The sequence below is a fragment of the Microcebus murinus genome, chromosome 9 (assembly GCF_040939455.1).
Source record: "Microcebus murinus isolate Inina chromosome 9, M.murinus_Inina_mat1.0, whole genome shotgun sequence".
NCBI lineage: Eukaryota > Metazoa > Chordata > Mammalia > Primates > Cheirogaleidae > Microcebus > Microcebus murinus.
The window spans coordinates 82,294,312-82,318,644 of record NC_134112.1 but is presented as its reverse complement, the minus strand read 5'-3'; the positions used below and the strand labels follow the sequence as shown (position 1 = coordinate 82,318,644).

General features: G+C 41.0%; 1 protein-coding gene across 1 annotated transcript in view; it reads left to right on the top strand.

Moving 5' to 3' along the window:
• Positions 1-7,050: 7,050 nt before the first annotated feature.
• Positions 7,051-24,333, top strand: part of CEP41 (centrosomal protein 41) — a 43,057-nt gene continuing 25,774 nt past the window's right edge. Inside the window, exons 1-2 of the mRNA XM_012789230.2 lie at positions 7,051-7,175; positions 22,135-22,198. Coding sequence (XP_012644684.2) covers positions 7,143-7,175; positions 22,135-22,198 — 97 coding nt within the window. The 5' untranslated portion in view covers positions 7,051-7,142. The remainder of the gene's footprint in view (positions 7,176-22,134; positions 22,199-24,333) is intronic.

The following is a 24,333-nucleotide window of genomic DNA, read 5'->3' as shown; positions in this document are numbered from 1 at the left end:
CCCTAGCAGCAGCAGTTAGTCACTTCCTACAAATCGACACCACCAAGGGGATCTATATCTGGTCTCCTATCCTACCCCTCATCTTTCTTTTAACCACTCAGTAGACACTAACAAAGGAAACATTGCAAGTGGACATAAACTCCCCTTGTGTCTGGAGCTCTGTATTAGTCAGGGTTCTCCAGAGAAATAGAACCAACAGGGAAGGGTGTGTATATCTGTGCTCGTACACAGAGATTTATTTTAAGGAATTGGCCCACACTACTAATGGAGGCTAACAAGTCCAAAATCTACAAGGAAGGCCAGTAGGCTGGAGACCCAGGAAAGAGAGTACAAAGGTAGTCTTCTGGCAAAGTCCCTTGGTAATCAGTCTCTTTTTTCCCCTAAGGTCTTCAACTGACTGGATGATGCCCACCCACATTATAAAGTATAATCTGCTTTACTCAAAGTCAATTTATTTCAATGTTATTCTCATTGTAAAAAATACCTTCTCAGAAACATCTTGAATAGTGTATGACCAAGTAACTGGATACCATGACCTAGCCAAGTTGACACATAAAATTAACCATCACAAGCTGCCAGTTATTCTAAACTGATCCACTAACCCAAACTCAGCCTTTAGGGATTAGTGAAAATTTGAGCTGATTTCCTCTTCCCTACTTCTTTTCTTTTCTTCTTTTCTTTCTTTTTCTTTTCTTTTTTCTTTTTCTTTTCTTTCTTTTTTTTTTTTTTGAAACATGGTCTCATGCTGTCACCCTGGGTAGAATGCAGTGGCACCATCATAGCTCACTACATCACATTCCTTGGCTCAAGCCATCCTTCTGCCTCAGCCTCCTGAGTAGCTGGGACTACAGGTATATGCCAGAACACCTAGCTAAATTTTTCTATTTTTAGTAGAGATGAGGTTTTTTTCTTGCTCAGGCTGGTCTCAAACTCCTGAGCTCAAGCAGTCCTCCTTCCTGGGCCTCCCAGAGTGCTAGGATTATGGGTGTGAGCCACCACACCCAGCCTTTTCCCACTTCTATGGCAGTAACTATTTTCTCTAGTGCTCTGTCAAATGTGAAACATTTTGCATGTCCCTTCTCTCCTCAGTGGGTCTTGTCACTTTTTGGAATTAGGTTATGTGGCTGCCTTGTGACATTATCTCTCTGAACGACCCCAAAAAACTTTTGATTTTGTAGACGATTCACTTTTCTTATTTTAGGATGGGAGTGATGTTCCCTTGTAACTTTTTACATCTTAAAATGGAAGCAGAACTCCTATTAATGGGATTTTCATTTTGTTTGGTTTTCACTATGGCATGATCTTGATTATGTAAAAATCATGAAGGACAGGAATTATATTTGCAGAGTCCAGCACAGGAATTGTAAGTTAGTGGTCCATAGGTTTCACATGAAAACCTAGGTTTCTAGATTATTTTGAGAAATGTGAATATCCAACATGCTTGATTCACATTTACTGGCCTTTTCATGGGCACAGGTTCTCCAGTTGTCCATTGTGCCCAGAGCAGGACAGGTACCTCTAACAATGACTCCTCCTCCATCTCCGTGGGGCAGACCATTCTGAGACCCAGACCAGTTCCCCAAGAGTCCTCTTGGAAGTGGGTCTGTGGCAAGCATTGCTCTGTGTAAGTCTCAATCCCGAAGCCAACATGGCATGTGACACCGGAAATGCCCTGGGTTCGATCACAAGTCATAAAGACGGTCTTGGATCTCCCTAGAAGAGGGCATCGTGCACCTCTTCTACCACAACTAGGAGTTCCATGTGGCCTGCAGAGGTGGCTCCAGAACCACATAGGTGAGAATGCTAACCCCATCAGGTGAGCAACCACAATGCCAATTTTTTTTGTTTCATCAGAATATAGTGTAGCCTGTGACGGTCCCAAAGAAATCCTGGGAGATAGGTATTACTCCTTTGCAAGGGGCGACAGGCGGGCTTGAGGCCTTTGGGCTCAGGCCAAGTACTTCAACTCTAGGCTAAGTTGAAGGCAGGAAAGAGCCAGCCCTCCACTCAGAGGTGTGATCCTTCCTCAGACACATTCCACCAAGAGGTAGAATGACACCAAATTGTCTCCACAATTGCAGGTACTTCAGCAGAGGGTGGGGCCTGCGGATCTGTGCGCTGCACTGCCTCAGGTGCAGCTCCAGGGGAAGAACCCCAGCAGGACTGGACTGGATTGAGCAGAATTGTTTCCTTTGGCATCTGGAAGTACTTGTCATTTGGGGAATGAGGGTGAATGAAGCCAGGAGAAGGAGCGGAGGCCTATATCTGAGAAGTGACATCATGAGGCAGGTCTGAGCGGAGGCTGCTGGGTTCTAGGCAGAAAACCAGGCTTGAGAGCTGGGGGTGTGTGGATGGAGAGCTAACTGGGGCTGTGAGGCTGGAGGAGAAGAGGGATTCAGGATGAAGGAGGGTCCAGAAGGTTTCAGGCCGGGGAAAGGGCCAGCCTTCTAGACACCAAAGTGTCCATTTAGTTACAGCGGAAGTGACACGGGCACCTAAAGTACAAAATGGCTTTAAACTAGCCACACTTACCTATTGGGGCTCCCACAAATTCTGCAGAAACTAAGAGCTTTTTGGAACACATACAGGGTTAAAAAGCAGACATCAAACAAATGGAAGTTCACAAGAGCACTTCTAACTTTGAGAAAAATGAGATTAATCAGTGGAAGTAGGAACTTTTAAAGAAAAGAATCAGAACTTCTTCTCTTACAAACAAAGCTTGAACCTCTTAGCAATCACGACTCTGATTGCGAGACTCATACTCAAGTGCCTGGAGAGTCTTTTATTGCCAAGAACCGTGGCACTTCAGATAGAAGAATTACTCAGAATTCAGCTCCAGTCTAAATTAGCCCAGACAAAAGACACAGACAGTTTCAGGCTGAAGTCAACATCAGAATTTTTGTTTGTTAGAGATTTTTAAAGTATGAAATTAATTCACATTGAATGAAGAAAAATCAGTGAAATATACAAAAGTATAAAGAATAAAACAAATATTCATAGTCCATACTCCAGAGGTGGTTGACATTTAAAATTTGTTTTTCAATTTTATTCTGTGAATAACCTGTATTTTTCTCCATGCAAATCAGGATTATATTAAATAAAAATTTGGTTTTTTGCTCTTTTCATCACGAACAGTTCTCCACTGCCTTCATTATTCCTTGAAACATACTTTTTAATGGTTCCATAAGATTACTTTTTATGAATGTCGTCATTTATTTTATTCATTTTTTATTTGATGATCAATTAGGTTGTTTCAATTTTTCATGATTTTAAATATATTAATAATTGTATCAAACATCTATGGATGTAATCTTTGCACATCTCTCTGATTATTTCCTTAAGAGGAATTTTTAGGCTGTTAAAATTTGAGGACTTCTTGATACCCACTCTCAAATTACTTTTCAAAATGGTCACAGTTCTTTACTGTGTGTCTAGGGTGGGTTAATTTGAATACACGTTTCTCCCCCAACCCCTTGATTCTGATGCAGGGACTCTGAGGGCCACACTTTGAGAGATTGCCCTTAAAAAGCTACCCATTTCCTTCACATTTCGCCTCAATAGAATCCTCAGAAAGCTTAAAGCTATAAACCAAAAGGCTTGTGGCATCCTGAGTTTCTCTTTAAGATTCCTTTTGGATCTTCCTATGCCAAAACTAGATCAAAATCAAGGCAAAGTGCATACCTTGAAAACATAGGTAAATGCTACAAAATGATAACCCATAGAAGAAAAATATTCAATAAACATATAAAGAAGTGTCCAACTAATAATCAAAGAAATATAAAACAAAACAGCTAGATCCCATTTTTCAACTAACAAGTGGATAAAGGTTTTTGTTTTCTCTCCTGCCCCCCCTTTTTTTAGTGATAATGCTCAGTGTTGGCTAATGATTCGTGAAACAAGCACATTCATACATTAATATTTGAACACATTCAAGTGCATTCAACAACACACACTTCTATAATCTCTCTATATGCTTCATTGACAGCCCAAATTTGACAACCACTTGACTACTGAGGCAAATAAACCTGGTATTCTGATGTTCCTATACCCTCTGGAACAAAAGACAGACAATCATACAAAGAAGTAAGCCAAAACATGGAAGAACGGAAGTTGACTGGGCTGCTGTGTCATATTGCACTTTCTGTTCTTTTGACTTCTTGACCACTGTTCTTTAACACATTAAATTGCCATGTGAATTGTATTTAACTCACGATAGTGTTGAGCCTGGGGACTCATGAAGCATACGAAGACTCAATTCTCTGAAAGAAATTCAGAGTCGTGAGTCATATTCAACTCCTGGTGTGCAGTATAAAAATTGATTCTAGTGCCATGTGAGTAACACAGAAAATAATAAAAAAAAAATCACAATTTTTTCATTAAATGAGAAAGGATCATTTTGTTTTTGAAGTTTTTATTCTATTTTCGTAATAAGACACCATGGCCCCAGGGGAAAAATTTTTTTCTAGTGTGGCTGTTAGTGTGTTAATTTGATTAATGCATTATTACCCAGCTACTCAGTGCCCCAACTTAGAAAAATTATAGCCATCCTTGATGCCTTCCTGTTCCTTGCATCCCTTATTTCTTCTTGTGCATATAACTGTTAATTTTACCTACAAATATCTTTAAACCTCTCCTTTCCTCTCTTTCTCACCACCTCTTAGTCCCTTATCATCTCCCTCTCTCTCCTGTTTATTCTACCCATAAGCTCTATGGTCATCCCACCCCTGTCAACGGGAAAAAAAGCCAAACTGTAAAATAATTTTTAAAAGATTTATTCTGGGCTGGGCGTGGTGGCTCACGCCTGTAATCCTAGCACTTTGGGAGGCCGAGGCGGGCGGATCGCTCAAGGTCAGGAGTTCGAAACCAGCCTGAGCGAGACCCCGTCTCTACCAAAAATAGAAAGAAATTAATTGACCAACTAAAAATATATATACAAAAAATTAGCCGGGCATGGTGGCACATGCCTGTAGTCCCAGCTACTCGGGAGGCTGAGGCAGGAGGATTGCTTGAGCCCAGGGGTTTGAGGTTGCTGTGAGCCAGGCTGACGCCACGGCACTCACTCTAGCCTGGGCAACAAAGTGAGACTCTGTCTCAAAAAAAAAAAAAAAAAAAAGATTTATTCTGAACCAAAATTGAGGACCATGACCCGGAGCCATGCTCAAGAAGTCTTGAGCAAGTAGACTTGCTGTGGTTGGGTTACAGTTTGGTTTTATACATTTCAAGGAGACAGGGGTTACAGGTAAAGTCATAAATCAATACCTGGAAGACATACATTGGTTTGGCCCAAAAAGGTGGGTCATCTCGAAGTGTGGGTGGGAGGGGTGGGGGTGGGGGGTGGGAGGGTGTGGCTTACAGGTCATAGGTGGGTTTAAATATTCTTTGACTTGTAATTGGTTAAAGACAGGAAGCTTTGTCTAAAGGCTTGGAATGTTTTATCATAAGGAGCTGTTCATCAGAGATGAGCCAACAGACATATATTTGTTGCGTAAATTGAGGACCTGCAGGTTTGTCTTGCATACTCTTAGGCCTGTTAATGGGTTACAAAGGCTGTCCCCAAGAAGGGAGGGGGGCATGATGAATCATGTCCTCCCTCCTTCTGGCAGGCAATTTAGTTTTAGGATGTTCCTTTAGCCATGAGGGAGTCCATTCAGTCATTCGGTAGTGGGGGGCGGGGGGAGGTGAGCGTTAAGATTTTATTTTAGTTCACACCCCCAAACTGCACCAGGTCAGCATACAGTCTAAGTAGTAATGTGACTAGAAGCTTCTATTTGCTATGCAAAAGCTTCTAGATGAATAATATCCTTCCCATTGCCCCCTTCCAATTGTTTTCATCTTCAAACCCTTCCTTAGTGGAGGGGTGAGAGTGGGAATTTTAGAAGGGTTGAAGGACTGGAGAACACTAGGGAAGTTAAAACTTAGTAAGCGTGAAAGAATGAATGAAATGCCTGAGGCAGCTGTGGCCAGAATTTGAAATTCTGGAGGTGGAGCAGCTCTGAGTGACAGTGATTCAAGGTGTAGCCCTAAGGGTGGGTTGCTGAAGTGAGTGAGACAAGGGAAGGCGAGGCCCTGTTGTTTCATGGGTCGTCTGCACAGACCCTGAAGTAGCTCAGATGTATGCTGTTATTCACACAGAGCCAGCGAATATGAACAGCTCAGTGTAACCTTTCTCCATTCCTGGAAAAACAACTTAGAGCGAAGGACAAAGGGTTACTGTGTTGTTCCTTCCATGTACAAGGAAATAATAATTTTGATGGATTTGGTTGGACATTTAGGAGCCAAATCAAACTGTGTGCGTAATTGTTTTGCAAAGGTGCTAGGACTTAATTTTCAGATCTGGAAATGAGAACAGGTGGTGGCTGGTGGCAGGAGTCACAATGGTTTCCATGACGACGGGACTGGGTCTTAGTCATCTTCCCATCCTCCACAAAACCTACTGCAGCTTTTTTCATAGGGTGCTTATTAAATATTTGTTAAATGAATGATGAACCAAAGAATGGCTTGTGTTCTTTGCAATTAAGGCTCCTGTTCTTTAGCTAGTCTAAAAGCCTTTAAAACAACAGTAATTACTGTATTTACACATGACATTTTGCATAATTTGCATATTAACCTGAAAATAACAAACTATATACTCCCATTCCTGCTAAACAACCCCAGCCCACATTCCCTGTAGTGGAAGAAGTAGTTTAGATGTCCTGTTAAAATGTCATAAAAGAGGGGAGTGGGTTCAGGGGTGTGGGGCGTCCCGTGCTGTATTTATGCTCCCACATTTGCTAAAACGCTTGTTTTGTTCCCGCTCTCCAGCCCCTCCCCCCTCTTGGGCTCTGCGCAGGCTCCAGCGTTCCCCTCCCCCCCGCAGCCCTTTTCCCGCGCTAAGGCTGATGCCCACGAGCCCTAGCCCTAAGCACAAAAGGCCTTGCTAACTGGCGTCCCGCGTTGCCCTTGGCAACCATTGAGCGGACCCTTGCTCTCTTGACCCTACGATGCGAAAGTAAACGGCGCCCCCATTGGCTGGCAGGGGAAGACAGGCCAATCGGAGAAGAGGTTATAGGGAGGCAGCTGAGCTAGAATGGGGGGGGATAGGAAGCTAGGGTTAGAGGCAACCCGTGAGGTTAGAACCCCGAGCGTGGTCGGTTGGAGCAAATATGTCTGTCCGGAGGCACATTGGGAATCCTGAGGTGAGGGCCAGGTCTCGGTCGAAGAGCCGGAGGGGGCGGGCGCACCGGAATAATTTCACGTGGGCAGGGACGAGCAGCCTGAGACTTCCGCCGCCCGGAAGGCGGGAAGTGTCCGGCGTGGGGAGGGGTCGCAGAGCAGGGCCGGGGGCGGGGCGCGCCGGGGGGACCCGGGGCCTCGTTCACGATCCCGTGCTGAGAGGCGATCGGTCACCCCGAACGTGCTGTACGCCTGAACTTGTTGAGAGGAGCGAAGGACATAAAGACACAGCTCCTGCCCTCAAAGGGCTTACAGTCCTGGAGTGACAGTTACAAAACTGTAAAAGACAAAGGAAGTAAAAGACAAAGGAAGCGCCAATACTGTTGTAACGAGATGAAAGGGAGCCATCATATCTGGTTGTGGGACGAGAAGAGCAGGAATAAACAGACCAAGAAATTGGGAGAGGGGCGAAATAGACATTAGTTTTGCCCCTTCTCCATAGGACCTTTCAGTTTCATCATCTTTTTCAACCCTAGTGCCCTGCTGCATTTGTGGCAATATAATTCCTTTTTTTTTGAGACAGCGTCTCACTCTCTCTGTTGCCCGGGTTAGAGTGTTGTTGGTGTCAGCCTAGCTCACAGCAACCTCAAACTCCTGGGCTCAAGCAATCCTCCTGCCTCAGCCTCCATAGTAGCTGGGACTACAAGCATGTGCCACCATGCCCGGCTACTTTTTTTCTATTTTTAGTAGAGATGGGTCTTGCTCTTGCTGACGCTGGTCTCGAACTCCTGAATTCAAGCAATCCATCTGCACCGGCCTACCAGAGTGCTAGGATTACAGACATGAGGCACCGTGCCCAGCCTGGCAATTTAGTTACAATAAACATGATTGGATTCCTACTATGCAATAGGTGCTAGACATACAAAGAAAATAAGACAAGGCCTCTGTCCCTTAATAAATTCAGTCTATTGAGGGAGACCTGTAAACAGTTTTGAGTACAAATTTGGTGAGCGAGATGCCATGAGAGTATAATATGAGTGTTATGAGGGGAAAAAAAAGTAGGACTCAACTGAGGGAGTGAGAGAAGGGTTCTGGAGATGGAAGGGTTCCGGACATGGCAAGGCCATTAGTCAGGTGAGGCATGCCAGGTAGAGAAAACAGCCTGAGCAAAGTTAGGGAGTGAACTCTGAACAGTCCCCTGGAGTCTGTACCGAGGCAGGAGTATAGTGGGAGGGGCCTTCTTAGATGTTATACCAACAGGAGTTGCCATTGTTTTATCTTGGTGAATGCCTGGTGCTACTATGAGAAAGTTGTAAGATGAGTCTAGGCTTTGCGGGACAGTGCCATGATCAATTAATAATGTCTAAAGACTGCATGATCTTATTTATAGGTGGAATCTTAAAAAGTCTGACTCATGGAAGTAGAGAGGTGTAGGCTGGGCGTGGTGGCTCATGCCTGTAATCTTAGCACTCTGGGAGGCCAGAGGCATGCGGATGGCTCAAGGTCAGGAGTTGGAAACCAGTCTGAGCAAGAGCAAGACGCCAGTCTCTACTAAAAATAGAAAGAAATTAATTGGACAACTAAAAATATATAGAAAAAATTAGCCAGGCATGGTGGCGCATGCCTATAGTCCCAGCTACTCAGGAGGCTGAGGCAGAAGGATTGCTTGAGCCCCGGAGTTTGAGGTTGCTGTAAGCTAGGTTGAGTCACGGCACTCTAGCCAGGGCAACAGAGTGAGACTCTGTCTCAAAAAAAAAAAAAAAAGAAGTTAGAGTGGTGTAGAATGGTGTTTACCAGAACTTGGGGGTCAGGGTGGAAATGGGGAGATGTTGATCAAAGGGTAAAAAGTTTCACTTATACAAGAGGAATAAGTTTGAGATCTATGGCACAGTAGGGTGACTCTAGTTAATAATAATATACAGCCAACCCCCAGTACAAGAGAAAATCCATTTATAACTTTTGACTCTCCGGAAACTTAACTATGAATAATAGCCTATTGTTGACCAGAAGCTTTAAAGATGACAGTCAGCACATATTTGTATGTTACATGTATACTGTATTCTTACAATAAAGTAAGCTAGAGAAAAGAAAATGTTAAGAAAATCATAAAGAAAATAACACATATTTTCTGTTCAGTGGAAGTAGACCATTGTAAAGTTCTTCATCATTGTTACATTGAGTAGGCTGAGTAGGAGAAAGGAGTGTTTGGTCTTGCTGTCTTAGGGGTGGCCTAGGCAGAAGAAAATCTGCATGCAAGTAGATCCACACAGTTCAAGCCTTGTTGTTCAAGGTTCAACTATGTTGTATATTTTAGAACAGCTAAGGGAGTAAATTTTAAATTTCTCAACATAAAAAAATAAGTGAGGTGATATATATGTTAATTAGCTTGATTTCCCCATTGCATGTATATTTATCAAAACATCATATTGTACTCCATAAATATGCAATTATGATTTGTGAATTAAAAATAATAAATGAAAATATTAGTATTGTCTATCAAGGGAATGGGAGAGGTAGGTGTGAAGAGTGGCCATTTGACATATTTATCTTGCCTGCTGGTCAAAATTTCTGAAGCTTTTGAAGAGTTTTAGTAAGAGTGATGTGGTCAGATTTTACATTTTAGGCAGATGGCTGTAGCCACATTGTGGAGGATGGATGGGTTTGATGAGGCTCTAGGACTGGAGATAGTGAGATTGGTTAGGTGGTTACTATTTTGATGCAGATCTAAACTAAGACTATGGAACTAGGGACAGAATTGAAGAGAAATATTTGGGGTAGAATCATCAAGACTTCATGTTTAGCTTTGATTGGTGACTTAGGTTCCTATTTTCGACTACTCATTGGTGCTGGAGCCATGAGTGAGATCAAGAATGTGGGAGAAGGAGAAGGAGGAATAGTCTTAGGAGTGTAAGGGGAAAAGAGTGATGATGCCCTGTCTGGTTGTAGGTTTGTGCCCAAGACAAAGATGCCCAGCTTACTCTCTTATTTCAGTGGAGCACAACTTCCAGTAGTTTCTTAAGAAAGAATACATAAATAAATATTTTTTGTTTATGTCTTAAAGGTTAGGCATATCTAAAAATGCTATTATTTTACCTTTACTTTTTTTTTTTTTTTTTTTTTTTTGAGACAGAGTCTCGCTCTGTTGCCCAGGCTAGAGTGCCATGGCATCAGCCTAGCTCACAGCAACCTCAAACTCCTAGGCTCAAGCAATCCTACTGCCTCAGCCTCCCGAGTAGCTGGGACTATAGGCATGCGCCACCATGCCCAGCTAATTTTTTCTATATATATTAGTTGGCCAATTAATTTCTTTCTATTTATAGTAGAGAAGGGGTCTTGCTCTTGCTCAGGCTGGTTTCGAACTCCTGAGCTCGAGCAATCCGCCCGCCTTGGCCTCCCAGAGTGCTAGGATTACAGGCGTGAGCCACCGCGCCCGACCTACCTTTACTTTTATTTTATTTGCCTGAGAGTTTAGCTGAGTATAGAATTATTGGTTGCAAATCTATCAGCATCTTGAAAACATTGCTTGGTGATCTTCTAGCATCCAGTGTAGCTGTGGAGAAGTCCAAAGCCGTTCTGTTGCTTTGTGACTTGTTTTTCCTCTCAGGAAGCTTGTAGAATCTTCTCTTTGTCCCTATTGTTATGACTTTCACAAAGATATTTTTTCTATGGTCTATTTTCACTTATTTATATAGGTACTAGAAACTCATATGTCTTTCTAGTCTATAAAATATTTTTAAATCATTTTCTTATTAACTTTATCCCAGTTTCTCCCCCTCTGTTTCTTGAATTCATTATTCTGATTTTGCACCTATGTGACTAGTTTTCTAATTTTCTTAAATTTTATCTCCTGTTTTCTTCACTTAAATCTTTTTGCCCTTTTGGGGAGATTTAACTTTATCTTCCAATCCTTCTAGTGAATTTTAATTTCTGCCATCATGTTTTTAATATTTAAGAGCTCTATTTTTTACTCTGATGTCCTTTTAAAAAACTTTTTATTTTAAAATAAATAGAGACTCACAGGAGGTCGCAAAAATAATATAAAGAGGTCTTGTGTATCCTTTACCCAGTTTCCCCCAATGATTATATTTTACATAAGACTAGTACAGTATCAAAACTAGAAAACTGAAATTTGTACAATGTGTGTGTAGTTCCAGGCCATTTTTATCACTTGTGTATATTTAATATCATTAAGATCTGCACATATGTAGATTTGTAATAAAGATAGAGAATTATTGCATTGCCACAAATATCTTCCTCATGCTACCCTTCCTAGTCACACCCACTTTTCTCCCTCTCACCATCCTAACCCCTGGCAACCACAAATGTGTTCTCCATCTCTATAATTTTGTCATTTTGACAATGTTACATAAAATCAGGACAGCGTGTGGCATTTTGAGTTTGGCTTTTTTGCACTCGGGATGAAGTCCTTGATATACATCCAACTTATGGCATATAGCAATAGTTCATTCTTTTTTATTGCTGATTAGTATTCTATGGTATGGATGTATAACAATTTTTTAACCATTCAACTAGTATAGGACATTTTGGTTGTTTTCAGTTTGGGGTTATTGCAAATAAAGATAAGAATATTTGTCTTTGTGTGGACGTTAATTTTCATTTCTCTGGGATAAACGCCCAGGAGTACAATTGCTGGGTTGTATGTTAAGCATATGTTTAGTTTTATTAGAAACTGCCAAACTGTTTTCCAGAGAGGCTGTACCATTTTACATTCCTGCCAACAATGTATGAGAGATTCAGTTTTCGCACATTCTTGGAAACATTTAACATTGTCGATATTTTTTTATTTTAACTGTTCTAATAGGTGTGTAGTACCACTGTCATTGTGGTTTTAAATTGCATTTCCCTAATGGATACTGATTTTGAAATTTTTTTTTTTTTTTTGGTATAAATCTGAAGGGTACAAATGCAATTTTGTTACATGGATATATTGCACAGTGGTGAAGTATGGGGCTTTTAGTGCAGCAGTCCCCAACCTTTTTGGCACCAGGGACCAGTTTCATGGAAGACAATTTATCCCGGTTGGGGGTCAGGTGGGGGTGTATGGTTTCAGGATGATTCAAGCGCATTGCATTTATTGTGCAGTCAAACCTCTCTGCTAACGATAATTTGTGTTTGCAGCCACTTTCCAGCACTGGCATCACCGCCTCAGTTCCACTTCAGATCATCAGGCATTGGATTCTCAGAAAAAGTATGCAACCTAGATCCCTTGTATGTGCAGTTTACAGTAGGGATCGTGCTCCTATGAGAATCTAATGCCGCTGCTGATCTGACAGGAAGTGGAGCTTATGCGGTGATACAGGCAATGGGGAGCAACTGTAAATACAGATGAAGCTTTGCTCATTGGCCCACCACTCACCTCCTGCTGTGCAGCCCTGTTCCTAATAGTCCACAGCCTAGGGGTTGGGGACCACAGTTTTAGTGTATCCAACACTGGAGTAATATACATTTTACCCATTAAGTAATTTCTCATTATCCACACCTCCCACCCTCCTGCGCATCTTTTCATGTCATTATTTGCCATCTATATATCTTCTTCAGTAAAATATCTTTGTGTCTTTTGCCTAGTTTCTATCTTTTTTTTATTGTTGAGTTTTTTTGTTTCCTTTTTTGTTGGTGGTGGTGACTGTAAATATTTTTATTGCAAAACCAGTGATCATTAGGATACATTTTCTTTCTTACTGCTTTTTGTTTTCTCTAGATCTACTATCTGCCTTTATTTTTATTCTGTAGTTTTATGAATAATTTAGGACATTTTCCTATATTATTATTTATGATTTTTTTCATGTTTATTTTTTCTAAAGCTTTCTCTATACATTTACACAAGTGTGTGTATATGTATTTGGGGGTAGAGAAAAGAGTTTTATCTTGTGCTTTTGTTTTACATAAATGTTATAACATTGTACATATGATTCTTTGACTTTTTTTACTTACTGTATCTTGGATATCTTTCCATGTCAGAAAATTATACATCAACTTAATTATTTTCTTTTAACTCTTATTTAAGTACTTTGTATGGTTGTATTGCAATTTTATTTATTTGTTTTTTTTCTAATTGTGTTAGACCTCACTTGTAGAAATGACTTGATATAATTTGATTATTCATACTTTTCAGTTATAGCCAATTTTGGTTTACTCCCTACCTCATCTCCCTTCCCCATAGGCATCTGCTCCCATATATGTAATGTGTGTCTTTCCAATTCACCTGACATGTTTTTCTAACATAACATACTACATTATCTTGTGAACTTAAAAATTTCACAAAAATAGTATTATGCTATATGTCTATAACTTGCTTTTATCATGTAAATTATGCTTAAGATCCATTTTGATAGATATGTCTAGTTTATTCCTTTTTACTGCTATATATAGTAATCTAGCATTTGATGGCACCATAATTTATCTATCTCTTTTCCCATGGTGGCCATTTAGGTTTTGTTTTGTTTTTTACTATTTCTTATTATAAACACTGATACAATGAACATTTTTACTGTCGAGTTTTGAGAGCTCTTTATACATTTGAGATACTAGTCCTTCTTCAGATATATAGTTTGCAATTATTTCTTTCCAGTTTGTAGCTTATCTTTTCATCCTGTTAACAGGGTCTTTTGTAGAGGAAAAGGCTATTTTAAAAAATTTTTACTTTTTAAACTTTAATTTTTTTTTTTTTTTTTTTTTTTTGAGACAGAGTCTCGCTTTGTTGTCCAGGCTAGAGTGAGTGCCATGGCGTCAGCCTAGCTCACAGCAACCTCAAACTCCTGGGCTCCAGCGATCCTTCTGCCTCAGCCTCCCGAGTAGCTGGGACTACAGGCATGCGCCACCATGCCCGGCTAATTTTTTATATATATATCAGTTGGCCAATTAATTTCTTTCTATTTATAGTAGAGACGGGGTCTCGCTCTTGCTCAGGCTGGTTTTGAACTCCTGACCTTGAGCAATCCGCCCGCCTCGGCCTCCCAGGAGCTAGGATTACAGGCGTCAGCCACCGCGCCCGGCCCTAAACTTTAATTTTTTTTGATAACAGCTTTATTGAGATATAATTCACATACCATAAATTCACCCATTAAAAGTGTACAATTCAGGCTGGGTGTGGTGGCTCACACCTATAATCCTAGCACTCTGGGAGGCTGAGGTGGGGGGATCTCTCAAGGCCAGGAGTTCAAAACCAGCCTGAACAAGAGCGAAACCCTGTCTCTACTAAAAGTAGAAAGAAATTAATTGGCCAACTAAAAATATATATAAAAAGTTAGCCGGGCATGGTGGCATATGCCTGTAGTCCTAGCTACTCTGGAGGCTGAAGCAGGAGGATCGCTTGAGCCCAGGAGTTTGAGGTTGCTGTGAGCTAGGCTGATGCCCTGGCACTCTAACCTGGACAACAGAGTGAGACTCTGACTCAAAAAAAAAATAATAATAATAAAATAAAATAAATAAAGTGTACAATTCAATGCTTTTAATATATTCACAGAGTTAGTTGTTTAATCATCACTATAATCAATTTTAGAACGGTGTAGACATGTATTTTCATTTCTCTAATTATAGTTTTGGAAAACATTTTCTCCCTGCATAGTCTCAATTTCCTCCAAATTGATGTTTTTGTTTTGTTGGAAATGTTTGTGTTAGCTCAGGCTGCCATCACAAAATTTCAGACTGCGTGGCTTAAACAGAAATTTATTTCTCATAGTTCTGGAGGCTGGAAGTCCATGATCAGAGTGCCAGCCAATTTAGTTTCTGGTGAGGACTGTCTTCCTGGCTTGCAGATGGCTACCTTCTCACTGTCCTTATGGTGGAGGGGAGGGGAGGAGTTATCTGGAGTCCCTTCATATTTTTTTTTATTTTTTGAGACAGTGTCTCTCTCTGTTATCCGGGTTACTAGGGTACGGGGCATCAGCCTAGCTCACAGCAACCTCAAACGATCCTCCCGCCTTAGCCTCCCGAGTAGCTGGGACTACAAGCATGTGCCACCATGCCTGGCTTTTTTCTCTATATAATTTTATTTAGTTGGCCAATTAATTTTTTTCTATTTTTAGTAGAGATGGGGTCTCGCTCTTGCGCAGGCTGGTTTCGAACTCCTGACCTTGAGCGATCCGCCCGCCTCAGCCTCCCAGAGTGCTAGGATTCCAGGCATGAGCCATCTCCCGGCCTGTAGTCCCTTCTTGTAAGGACACTAATCCTATTGGATAAGTTTGTCCCTTATAACCTTATTTAACCTTAATTACCTTCCAAAGGCTCTATCTCCATTTTAGTCACATTGGGGGTTAGGGCTTCAACATACATGTTTTAGGGGAACATAATTTAGTCTATAGCAGTGTTCTTAGACTTATTTTAATCCATAACTTGTTAATTTATATTTTCAAGTAGACTTTAAAAGGGGATTGAGATCTCTGTATATTGGGGAGAGGCTTGCTGATAGCAAACTTTATTATAGAATGATCTCACTGGGCCATGATTTCAGGAATCCCAAATCTGTACATTCACTCTTTCCTCTCAGGCCAGCTATTTTCCCCAGAGAACTCCTTCTGTCTCCTGAGGGTAAAAGCCTAGTTGAATTCCTGGAGGGATTAGGGTTGGAGGCTAAATCTCAAGATTAGGATGTGTCATGCACTTATTACTCCTATTTTCAGTAATGATATCTCTGCCTTCTCCTGTGTGGAGACCTCCTACTCTAGAAACCTCTCCAGGGAACAATCTATACATACCTGCCAGGATCAGGGAGGGGTAATCGTCTAGTGGCCCTGAGAGGAGAGGGATTTGGAGATCCAACTGCTTCTCAAACAGCCTTCAACCAGCCCTTGTTTCAGCTACTGCTTTTACTACTCCTCACTTCTGGAACTGCCTAAGGCTGTCATTTCCTCAGCCTTTTAAGAATTGTTCTTGGCTTTCTCTGTTGCCTGGTAGTCCTTGGCTATCTTTAGCCCAGCACGGCATTTTCACTTTTGATCAGCTTTCTAGAATTCAGAAATCTAGTGCTCTATTGTTGTCCTTTACCCCACTCTCTTTGTTTTTGGGGCTTTATGTCCTTAAAACAGTATCCTTTTAATGAGGTTTTTATTGAAGTTTTAAGAGATAATAAAATTAGATGCATTCATTCAATCTGCTATCTTCACCCGATAAGTAGATCAATCTGTAATTGTTTTATTTACTTGTTTATTTTTTGGCATACTTATGAGAACATAAGATGGGGACTTCATCTGCATTGTCCCATTGGTTGGCACACAACAGTTGTTTCACACATATTTGTGGGATGAGTAAATGAATATATGCCTGAAGCTCAGAAGAGGAGTGAAGGCTAAAGTTCATTATTTGGGCTATGCACAGCAGTGGGCATCTCTGGGTCCCAGCTACTTGGGAGACTGAGGCAGGAGGCTCTCTCAAGCCCAGGAGATCTCAGCTATAGTGTGCTATGCCCATGAGGTGTCCTCACTTAGTTTGGCATCAATATGGTGAACTCCTACGAGTAGGGGGACCACCACGTTGCCTAAGGAGGGATGAACTGGCCCAGGTCAGAAATGGAGCTGGTCAAAACTCCTGTGTTAAAAAAAAAAAAAAAAAAAAAAAAAAAACAAAAAAACTCCTGTGTTACCCTGTCTCTAAAAATAAATAAATAAAGTTCCCTATTTGGAATCAGAAGCATGTAGATGGAATTAACCCTAAGTGTTTGGCCCATAGAAAACCTATAGATTGAGAAGTTGGAATCATGAGGGACACAATAGTGAAGTAGCTGACAGACGAACAATGTGTGATTGGTGAATCAGGGGAGAGAGACATCACTGAAGCCGAGGGAGTGGAAACTGAAGAAAGTAGAGAAATCTGACAGTGTCATATGGTGTAAAAAAGTGAAGTAAGTTAAGGACTGTAAAGTTATCCATTATATTTGGCAACTAAGGGATCTCTGATGTTTACTGACTGCCATGGGAACCTCTCAGTAGAATGGTGGGGACAATGGCCACATTGCAATGGATTGAAGAGTAAGGTATAGATACTAAGTGTAGATTATTTTTTCAAGGAGGTTAGCTAGAAGGGAAGAAGTTCCAATTATATATTGGTTTATAATGAATCACCCCATATTTAGTAGGGTCATTCTCCTGATAAACTTCATTATTATGTCTGCCTATCTTATATCTTTATTTTAAATATATATCCAAAGCCGACCATTCCACCTGGGCCCTGCCCCCATCCTCTCCCACTCTCTCACACCTGCAACCTCTCTTATCTTGCTTGTTGGCCTATTCACATCCAAATCTCTCCTTTTTCTTTTTTCCAAAACAAAACAACAACAAAGATTATCCCTTAGCGTCTCTCTTTAGGGGAGATAAGACCATCTGGCTACCATCCCTTTCTTTGCTTCCTCCCTCTCATGCAGTTGACCTGCTGTTTCTGCTTCTGCCCCATCAGTTGACTATAACTGCTTCACCGGGGCCGTCAGCAGTGTCCGGTTTGCTAAATCCACATTCGCTTTCCTCTTGGTCTCTCACTTGTCCTGCATTCTTGTTTGCTTGTTCATACTTGACCTCTTGTTCTCTGTCTTGACAGTATTGTTCCCTCTTGACCACTCCCCTTCTTCCTAAACTCTTTAGTTTTCATGAGCTGCTTTTGTAGGTAGGGCCTCTTCTGAGTCTCATCCAAAATGCCTCTCTTCCACCTGATCTTAAATGTTGGAGTTTTTCTTCTCATGTACACTCTCCCCTAGGATGATTGCATCCATTCCATGGCTTCCTTCACTGACTATATGCTGACAATTCCCACATCTTGTTTTTTCTAGCCCAGATCTCTCTCCTCTTCTCCAGACCCAAATAGTCAGCTGGACATTTCCATTTTAGATGACCCACAGGTATCTCATACTCAACATGCCCCAAACTGAACATAACATGTTTTTCAGTATATGCTTCCTCCTTAGTTCCTTGTTTTGGGGAATAGTATCACTGTCCTCTTGTTACACGAGTCAATTTTAAATCATCTTGCTTTTACATTTTAAAGATTTTTCAAAACTGTCTCTTCTTCATCTCTATTGCGACTACCTTAGGACTACAGGTCCTCATAGCACAACCACCTCTTAACTGAATTTTCATGCCTCTCTTTTGGACTCACATTCTCCATCTTGCTGCCAGAGTGGTCTTTCTAAAACAAATACAATCTCATCACTCCTCCTTAAACCTTCTTCAGTGAATCCCCTCCATCTTCACCAGGGTTTCTCAGCCTCAGCACTGTTGACATTTGGGCTGGCTAATTCTTGGTTTGGGGCTGTCCTGTCATTGTAGGATGTTTAACAGTATCCCTGCTCTCTACCCAATAGATGCCAGTAGTGTCCACCCCCCAATTGTAACAACCAAAAATCTCTCCAGACATTCACAAATGTCCCTGGGGCTAGGGGGAGCAAGATTGTACCTGTTTGAGAACCACTGATCTACAGGATAAAATCAAGTTTCTTAGCATGTATACTAGGCCCTTAGTGATCTGCCCCTGCCTGCCTCTCCAGTCTCATTTGTCCCCATATTCCCCCTATGCTCCAGGTCTGCCAATTACTGTTAGATTTCTTAAATCTGTTCATACTCTCACTCGCCTCTCTCTTCTTTGCCCATGCTTTTCCATCTACCAGGAACCCTGTAGCTCCCACCCACCATTCCTTTGGCTTGATTAACCTCCTCAGCCCTCAGAGTTTAGCTCAGAAGTCACCCTTCAGGAAACAGTTCTCAACTCTTTTAGTCTGGATTAGGTGCCAATCTTAGGTGTTCTTGTTGCACCCCCTCTTGCTTCTCCTTGTTCCTCATGCAGTCTGGCATCTGTTTATTCACTTGTCTGTCTTCCCAGCAGGCAGTGAGAGCTGGATGGCAAGGACTGTGTCCTCAGCACAGGGCCTTGCTTTTAGCAGGCACTCAGGAAGTGTCAACTGAATGAATGGTTGTTGCTCAATAAGTCTTTGTTGAATGAATGGTCTTCCTTGAAACAGCTTCTTTTTTCAGGTCCTTCACTTTCCACCATTCCATCCTGTTTATGTACTGAAAGAAAGCCAGTTGGTCAGTAGGTCAAGAAGCCGTCATTCCCAAAGCAAGAATTTTAAAGAAAAAAGTATGACAGTTCCATGAAATCTACGGTGCTTTGCTTGCAGTAGAGCACAAATAGTTTTACATTGTAATTGGTACTAGAAAGTCAGGAACAAGAAATTTGACTGAAATGGGAACATGGAAAAGAAACATTACATTTTTCTCCTGCAGCATATGGATTTCTCATTAGTCTGGGTAAGGGAAAACCGGGGGCGGGAAGGGCTCAGCGACTGCAGCTGTCCACACTCTCCCCTCATCATTCTGCTGCCACCACACCTGGTCCCCAGAGACACCCTCACTTCTTAGCTATTTTGGCTTAGGTATGGACAAATCCCTTTGGTTCAGCAGAGACTAGCCTGGAATTTTTCAAAAGAAGCTTTGCTAGGAAACTAGCAGGAAAAACAAAACAAAAGTAAAAACAGGAAATAGGGTATAGAAATGATAAAAATACATAGTGCAAAAAAAAAAAAAAATCCCTTAGCCTTAAGATAACTAAAGTCTAGTATTAGCACTACTTGACTCCTTGACTCAATTTACCAGGCACAGGTTTTTCCTGTTTTTTTTGTTTCATTTTGCCATGATATTGTCTCCCTCTGAGGAACTTGTCCCGAAGTCTCCCTTTTTAGTCTTTGTATATTTTCCTTCTCTTACTTAAGAATCTTCTCCATCTTCATCTAGGAGGAATTAGAATTAGTGTTACAGTCAGGGTCTCTTATAGACAATGGGTTACTGCTTATGTGGAGAAATGAGCTTTCCAATCTTTTTCTACAGATAAAATAGCTTAGTGGTTCCAAACACAATCTGAGGACCAATGCTATGTGTTCATTATAAAGATTTTACTTGCTTGGGATGAAGCGAAAAACATAGACAATGTCATGAGTTTTTTTGATATCACTAAAGGACTAATGTTTTTACTCTGGGATCTTTTTTTTCTTTCTTCCCCTTTAGATATAGTCAATGGTAGTTGTGAAGTTTTACTTTTTTTTGTTTTTAGTTTTTATGTCCTTGGCAAAATTAAAAATTGTTATCTCCCTGTAGGTATGTGCACCCAGTTTTTATAAATTCTTTCTGGTCTCTGAAATCCAAAACTCTGGCCAACAGATATTTTTTATGACATTGATGTATGCTGTATTGTTTCTATGCTTTATGCATCATTTGAACTGGTATTTTTATAAGTAAACGATTTATTTTGCAATCCTCCCAACAGAACATGCTGTAGTTCACTGTTTTCAAAGGTAAATGATGCAGTTTTTTAAGTTTGATGTTCTCTCTCTCTCTTTTTTTTTTTTTTTTTTTTTTGAGACAGAGTCTTGCTCTGTTGCCCAGGCTAGAGTGCCGTGGCATCAGCCTAGCTCATAGCAACCTCAAATTCCTGGGCTCAAGCGATCCTACTGCTTCAGAATAGCTGGGACTACAGCATGCGCCACCGTGCCCGGCTAATTTTTTCTATTATTTTTAGTTGGCCAACTAATTTCTTTCTATTTTTAGTAGAGACAGGATCTCATTCTTGTTCGGGCTGGTCTCGAACTCCTGAGCTCAAATGATCCACCCGCCTCGGCCTCCCAGAATGGTAGGATTGCAGGCGTGAGCCACTGCGCCTAGCCAAGTTTGATGTTCTCTTCTAAGGAACTGGATAGTTGCTATAATGCAATCCTCATTCTAGATATTTATTGGCTGGGTATCAATCAATATACATACCATATACTAGGACAAATAGGAGTAAGTCATTGTCCCTGCCTTCAAGGAGATCCTAGACTAGGGAAGATTAGGTGTAAACAAGGGTACCAGGTGTGGTTACTTTGGGAGCTAAGCAGAAAAAAGTACCTAATTTCACCCTGGACAGCTTTGCAGAGGAAATAAATTTTGCCCAAGGACAAGTTGAAAAAATTCTAGGCAGACGTCTGCTAAGCCTGGTGTCCCGCATAAGTGTGGTACATTAGGGAGATGTTCCTGGCAACTTGAACATGAGAACATGTGAGGGTGGCAGAAGATGAAGTTGGAAAGTTATTAATATTACGTGGTTTTAATTTCGTATTCCATAGCTACCTATTACTGAACGTAGAATTTTCATACCTGCAGGCCAGAAAAAGGCCTGAGCAAGAAAGTGGTATTTTGTAATGTCTTTGTTCACTCGCCTTCCCTCACTTAATAGCTTTCACAATCGCCACTGGAATTTAATGTGGGTTAATGTCTTGCACTTGGATCGAAAGAGTTAACTACCAGGGCACAGCACAAGGGAGACCTGACATAGGCATTTTTGCTGACCATAAACTTACCTCGAGCATGACATGAGCCTCAGCTGTCACGAGAGCAGGTGCCACCATACTGCCATCTGTGGAGCCACAGACCCCAGGGAGACAGCTGCAGCCTCCCCACCCGGGTCTTGACCTGACGACATCAGGGCCCCTGGTCAGGTTTGGCTCCTGCCTGCCACTTTTTAGGGGAGATGTGGATAAAATCTAGAAGGAAGATGTCCAGGGAGATGGCCTAGAAACCATCATACAGAGAGCGAAATTAAAAGAAGAGGAACAGGATAGCTTCAGTTATTTTGACAGATTTCTTGAGGCAAAGGTGGATGACATAATGGGCTGCAATTGTGGACTGAGTGGAAATTGGGGGGATTCTGATTTTGGCTAATGTAAGAAATAATTTTGTAAGGGCTTTTTTTCTTTTTCTTATCATATAGCACTTTTGAGATTTTTTTTGTTGAAATATTGAAGTGTTTGGACAGAAACTAACAACTGCCTTCACTTGTGGAGATGCTGTAGAGAAGAGTCCTGTAGTGAAGGGACAGTTCTACCTCGACAGCCCCTTCCACTTTTAAATTCTATGAAATTTAGATTAGTGCCATTTTTTTTAAGTATCTGACTTTGCCACCTTTATGCATATATTAATCCAATTGATTTTAGATTTCCTTATTTTTTAGTATTTGACCAAAAGGATACCACAGAACCCAAGGTATCAGCATGTCAAGTCAAGACTGGACACCGGTGAGTAAAAATTAGAAAAATCGGAACTTTAAAAAAATCTAATTATTGACTGATACAAGAAGAATTAACAAGAAGAAGCCTACCATACCTGGTATAAATCACAGTGTAAAGTTTCTCACTATCTCGCCTGATGTCTTTCTGGACTCAGGATTTACCTTTGAAAGCTGTCTTTCAGATTATCAGTAAAAATTTGTATTCACATAATTTAGCTTGTTATTCCTTACGACATAAGAAATAACATAAACTGAGAGAATGAAATTCCAGAAATTAAAACCATTCTTTAATAAGTTGCAGGGCTGAAGCTAAATAAATATCAGGAGGTCAACTTCTATTTAGGAATACCTTACATATACTCCTTTAAACTGGCAGTAATAGATTATACATGTGCATGTTTGTTCAGTTCAGTGTTTGCCGAGTGCTGACTACATGCAACCTTATGGACTGTGGGAGATAGAAAGATGAGTGTGAATTGTGGTTTTTCATTCAAAGAGCTTAGATTCAAGTGGAGGCAGACAGACTTGAATGAGTAACTAAAGTACCAGACAGAATTTAATTAGTGCTGCAGTGCAGGTGAAATGAACTGCTTATTCCTGTGCTCTTCCCATTTTTCAGTGTCCTGGTAAAGACTGCTGCCCAGCCGATAGCGGATTTGCAGTCTTGTGAGGTTTTGATTGGTTGTTTGTTTATTTTTGTTTTCAACCTTTTTAAAGCCTGCTGTGGAAATCCATCTGATTAAGATGGGTTTGCTGGTGGATTGAGGCACTGCAATACTGAATTTTCCATCAGTAGCCTCACGATAACTGAAAAGTAAACTGGGATGTTGACTTTTTTGATGTTTACTTTGAAATCATCTTGTTTATTTTGTGTTTCTCTTTTTCTAGTCTCCTTTCAAATCATTATCTTCCATTATGCATGTTTACTCATATGAAATAGACTTAAATGTTTTATTTAAATTCCCCACATTTGCAGATACTATTTCTTGGTACCCTTTTTTCAAACATTTTCGTGCCATACAGATCTTTATCCTTGCAAATATCCTGTTTGATGGGCAGGTGGAAAATATTATCTCTGTTTTAGAAAAGGAGGAAATTGTGGCACAGAGCTTTTGTGATTTATTCAGAGTTCAATAAAGGAGATAGAACTAGGATTGTCTGCAGGATGAGGAATGTCAATGCTGGAGATCTGGTGCCAGGCCTGGTGGACTGTTTCTTAGGCCACACTGTCCCTGTGTTTCCCCCAGCCTCATTTCCTCTGCCACACCTACCCTCCAATCTTCCATTTCTGCCCCTCTCCCTTAATTGCAACTGTGATCCACCCTTCTGCAGTAAGGGATTCTGTGGGGTAAGCATCTAGAGTTAAAGTGCCATATTTTTTTCTGAGGAGTCAAGATATGATTTTAAAGACTCCTATAAAGGAATGAATTTCTTTAGGAACCTTTATATCTTCTTAAACTTAAATATTTTAAAGCTGAGGTTTATTCTACATATATAGATTTATCTATGCCTTCATAGTTTTTTTTCCCTCCCTGGGAATTGAAATGGGTTTGTGAATGACAACCCCTTCTTTCTCTTCAATTCCTCAATTCATAAACAATATGTGACTCAGTAATGGTGTCTGAAATTAATTTCAATTTTTTTGATATTCAGATATTTATATCTGCTTTTTTTTTTTCTTCTTTCCTGACACAGGATCTTGCTCTGTTGCCCAAGCTAGGGTGCAGCAGCATCACCATAGCTCACTATAGGCATGAACTCCTGGGCTCAAGAGATCCTCCTGCCTCAACCTGCCTAGTAGCTGGGACTACAGGTGCACACCACCATGCCCAGCTAATCTTTTAGTTTTTTGTAGAAACAGGGTTTTGCTATATTGCTCAGGCTGGTCTCCAACTCTTGGGCTCAAGTGACACTCCCACCTTGGCCTCCCAAAGTGCTGGGGTTTGGCACAGGCATGAGCCACCTCACCCAGCCTCATATCTTCTTTTTATAATATATATGTTAAATACATATAACCTTTTATATCCTGAGATATGAGTTACAGTGGCCCCATCATAGCTCACTATATCCTTGACCTCCTGGGCTCAAGCAGTCCTCCTCCCTCAGCCTTCCAAAGTGCTGGGATTACTGGTTTAAACTACT